The sequence below is a fragment of the Lynx canadensis genome, chromosome A1 (genome assembly GCF_007474595.2).
Source record: "Lynx canadensis isolate LIC74 chromosome A1, mLynCan4.pri.v2, whole genome shotgun sequence".
In the NCBI taxonomy this organism is placed as follows: domain Eukaryota; kingdom Metazoa; phylum Chordata; class Mammalia; order Carnivora; family Felidae; genus Lynx; species Lynx canadensis.
In genome coordinates this window covers 114,007,786-114,012,410 of record NC_044303.2, presented here as the reverse complement: position 1 = coordinate 114,012,410, position 4,625 = coordinate 114,007,786, and the positions used below count along the sequence as shown (strand labels likewise).

Genomic DNA, 4,625 nt, shown 5'->3' with positions numbered 1-4,625 from the left:
GTTTGGGGGAGTCAGGAGGAAGGGACTGGTCAAAGCTGTTGAGGTTGGGAAATCTTGAACTTAGATAATTAGAAGCATTAAGCACGGGGTGGTAAGGCTGGTGGTGAGAGAAGGGAAAGAAAGAGTTTGGAATGAGTCATATTATTTGAGAGAACATCCCTTTGGAAGTGTCCAGATGGCATGGGGAATATGGGAGCTGGGTTGGAACACCCTTAGTAAGAGAGTAGAGTGGAAATATGAGAGACTGGGGACCAAGTCTGTTGTAGGGATGCTGTGTGAACCCAGGGCCAGAAAAGAGCCAGGAGCAAAACAGTCCTGCTATGATACCTAATGGCTTTCTGTAGATCTTCATTCATCCTTTTTTTTTTTTTTTTGAGAGAGAGAGAGAGAGAGAGAGAGCATGAGAACATGCGAGCAGGGGAGGGGCAGAAGGAGAGAGAATCTTAAGCAGCCCAGCGTGGAGTCTGATGCAGGGCTGGATCCCACGACCCTGGGATCATGACCTGAGCCAAAATCAGGAGTTGGATACTTAACCAACTGAGCCACCCAGGCACCCCTAGAGCTTCATCCTTAAGGACTGGCAACACCTGTGAGTTGTGTCTCTTGCCTATTGAGCTATGACAGGGAGTTCCTGTACTGGTTAGGAGGCTCTGCCTCTGGAACTGGGCAGATCTGAGTTCTAATCCCACCTCTTCCACTTGTAGCTGTAAAATGGGACAATAATAGGGCCTTCCTTGCAGATTCATACAGCAAATACTTACTTCTGTGTGCTAAGCACTGTGGGTAGGGCTCCACATGACTAATTAAATCAGAATCTGGGGGGACTGGTGTGAAAGGGTGTCCAGGTATTTGTGTGTGTGTGTGTGTGTGTGTGCGCGCACGCACGTGTGTGCGTGTGTGTGTGTGTGTGTGTATTTTTAACCAGTCATCTTTTATTGGATGGTAATTCTGAATCAGGATATGAAAGGATTCAAGGGTGCCAGGCAAAGCTCATGGTCAGGAATGCCGAATGTGCCTCCACACTGGGCCCTCTTCAGTGGTGCTTGCATAGCTGCTCCTGTCTGAGCTCTCTGTAACAACAGCGGTAGTTGAAAAGCATATATGCTGTCAGAACCATAGAAATCCCAGCGACGCCTCCTTTCTTCACATAGACACACTTGTTGTAATACTGGTAGTAACCTCTTTGAAATGCTCCAGGAATGCCTTTAGGGGTGAAATCCTGTATCATTATCCAGCTTGACAGCTGTCCTAGCCTCACATCCATGAGCTTCTCCTCCTTCACTGGTATGGACGACGCCATCTTGGAGTCTGTATATTTTTAAGGCACGCTGTGTGATTCTAATCTGCAGCCAAGGTTGAAAACAACTGAATTCGCAGAAGAAGGGTTGACTAGGGAAGAGAAAGGAAATCTCGCCAGAAATGCATGTAAGAAATCTCAGAGGGACAGGAGCGGAAGGCAATTTGGACAGACTGCAGAAATCGTTTTAGTATATTGTACAAACTGTAGTTCATGATTTGCTGGTGGGTCATGAAACCAATTTACTGTGTCATGACCGGCTTTAAAAACAAATAGAATAAGATGGGATTGAAAACATCAGAGCTCATAGTACATCCTAAGGATCATGGTTTCTTGGAACTTGTGTTTCAGAAACCTGTGTGGGTGTGTAAGCTGGGTCTCCTGCAAAACATATTTCCCGTTATGAGCATGGTGACAGGTTTCTGGGAAACACTGGTCCAGCTGGATGGAGGGAGGCTGGGGGGGGACTGTGAAATGTACTTGAACTTTGTCTCTAGGGTAGTGGGGGGCCTTGGAAGGATTTTCAGGAGAGAGTGCATTTGAGTGAGCCCTCACTTGCCTCATGGGCGGTGTGCTGTAGGAGCCGAGGTTGCTCCTGCAGTGGTGGTCCTTGGAAGAGTCAGTCAGCTGCCTGGGGGAGTAGAGGGGCTGAGAGATGTAAGGAGGACACCAGGCCACACTGCTGAACTTTGACTTCTCACCTCACCTTTTCTACTTTTTCCTTCTGGGGCAGGTCCCTGGGTCTTTGGTCAAGGTGCACACTGTCCCCTCAGACCCCGTCAGAAGGGCCTGATTCAGGACCTTTGTAGCATTTTCCTCTCATGTTTCCATCTGGAGATCTCAGAATGGCTTCAATAATTCAAGCAGGGAGAGAGAAGCCTCGAAATCTTCTTTAAACCGTGGCACTGTTTGGGTTTCTGGCTCCTCTACACGCAAAAATATCAGGATAGATGTAACAGATGCTTTGAGAGCAAATTTCCTTTGAGCTGGTATCAAACATAAATGTTGGGCCCGAAGGGGATATTCAGAAAATTGTGGTTTGGAAAACTCCATTTTATCTCAGTGAAGGTTGAGCACTCCGTGAGCTTCCTCTTAGGGCCAGAGTTTACTGGTTCTTAGTGGTGCTAGGGGCTCAGGTTAGGGGTGGGAGCAGCCAGAGAGCCTTCCTCCCATATGTCCCTCCAGGGCTAGGGCATGGTGGGATGGGAGAGAGAGGAGTGGCATCCACTCCCACATGCACATGTGGATAGTGAGTGGCAGCACAGGGAGCCCCTCCTACCAAGCCCCCCCCCCCCTTGTACTTCAGCCACATGGGCCTCCCCTCTTTACTTGGCCACACTCACTCCTGCCTTAGGCCTTTTGTGTCCCCTCTTCCCATGCTGGGAACACTCCCCCTCACGTCTCCACAGATGTCTCTGCTCAAATGTCACCCTTTCTGCAGGCGACCATCTAGATAATTTTTCTTCCAACACTTTTTCATTCTCTCCTCTTGCTTTCCTTCTCTTTAGTATCAATCCCTACCTGAAATGATTCATGGGTCAGTTTTTGGTAGTCTTCTCCCCCAGCTCAAGGGCAAGCTCCTCAAAGGTGGGTCCCATGTCTGTCCATGTCTTCCTAGTTCCCTGCTATATCTTTTGTGCCAGACCATTTGGAGGGCATGTGGAACATGGGAGCTGGTGCTGAGTACTTCTTTAGTGAATGAATGGTAGACATGGGCCTCACGGATGGATAGACTTGTTCATCCTTCATTCAACCATGTTCCAGGCTTGTTTCTTGCTGGTGAAGGGGGTTTGTGAAACTTGGTTAATGGCCTTTTGTAGGGGACAGCCACCTACAAGGTGACACAGCATGGTTTTTGCACCCCAGTGCCTTCCCCTGGGGCTAGACCTCTGTTCAGAAGATGCCCTGCTTCCTCGGGGGCTTCTAGATGGCCTTTAGTAGTTTGTCCTTGGGGACTGACAACAAGGATCCATGTATCTACTGAGACCAATAGGGAAATCAATATTAGCATTGTGCCATTAGCAAACCTATTCTACTAGTCCCAGATCTGGGACACACTCACATCCCCTTCTCTGCTCCTGGGGCCTTTTGCCACCTCCTCCCACCTGTTCGCATTCCCTCCCTCCTCTGTACCTAGGCTGATAACACTTTTTTTTTTCCTGTGTCATTCTTTGAGCTCCATTTGAGGCCAATGAAAATTTCTCCCCACAAACTCAGATGTGTAACATGTATCATTTTCTGTAAATTGGAGCCTCCATCCTGCCAGGCTGGTAGGAACTGTGTCTCAGTCATTTCTGGGTACTGCCTCTCCTCCAGGGAGTGTGGGCGTGCCAGGCAGGACTCAGGCAGAACCAATGGTTTGGAATCACCAGAGCCATTGGGCCGTCCCCACAGTCCCATGGGTCCCCAGGTTCATGTTTCTGCTGTTTATCTGCTATACTTAGAGCCCGAGTCTTGTGTCCAGAATACCTACTGCTGTTCTTGCAAAGCACCTACTGCGTGTGTACTTGCAAAGAAAAATAGGAGGGGCACCTGGGTGGCTCATTCTGTTAAGTGTCCAACTTTGGCTCAGGTCGTGATCTCACAATTCTCAAGTTCGAGCCCTGCATCAGGCTCTCTGTGTCAGCACAGAGCCCACTTCGGAACCTCTGTTCCCCCTCTCTCTCTGCCTCTCACCTGCTCACACATTGTCTCTCTCAAAAGTAAATAAATATTAAAAAAAAAAAAAGACCCTGTTCCTCCCTGAGGGACCAGTTTGTTTAGCTTCCAGTCATAAGGGTCCACATGTAAAAAGGATAAGTAAGCAGATTAAGTGTTAAATTGACCAAGAACTCCAGCCGTTGGGAGGAAAGAGCGGGAGGCTTGGAGAGGTGGTGGAGGGCTCCCTGGAGGGGACAATGTGCACCTGCCCCTGGAAGTTGGGCTGATTTGAGAGTTTGCTTTGGGGAGAAATTTATCCCCATATCAGTCCAATGCCCAGCTGGCCAACTCCACAGCCCATATAAAGTGAATTTGCTGGAAGAAAGAGCCATAGTGAACTCTTGAACTCTGAAGGACTTGAAAAAGTACGTTCTTGCTGTTTTGGTGTGTCCCCGCTGCCACCAGTCAGGCCTGACAAAGTTCAGTTTGGGATGCGGCAGCCCCTGGATGGAATTGCCTCTTCATACAACAGTGTGTGGCTTTGAAATGTTATATAACAAGTTCACCTGTCACAGGCCTGAGCAGCTTCTCAGCTGTCACCCCCAGCTCTGCTCCCACTGCAAAGGGGCCACATTAGAATCCAACCCCAGAGCAAATGAATCTGGAGTCTATTGAGATGGCAGGTGGT

The 4,625-nt window shown here is 48.8% G+C and overlaps 1 protein-coding gene across 1 annotated transcript; it reads right to left on the bottom strand.

Annotated features, from left to right (window-relative positions):
- Nucleotides 1–1,033: 1,033 nt before the first annotated feature.
- LOC115503665 (ATP synthase subunit f, mitochondrial-like) lies at nt 1,034–1,300 on the bottom strand. Its single transcript, XM_032594894.1, has one exon. The coding sequence runs from the start codon at nt 1,298–1,300 to the stop codon at nt 1,034–1,036; it is 267 nt and encodes an 88-aa protein (XP_032450785.1).
- Between the last annotated feature and the right edge of the window lie 3,325 nt (nt 1,301–4,625).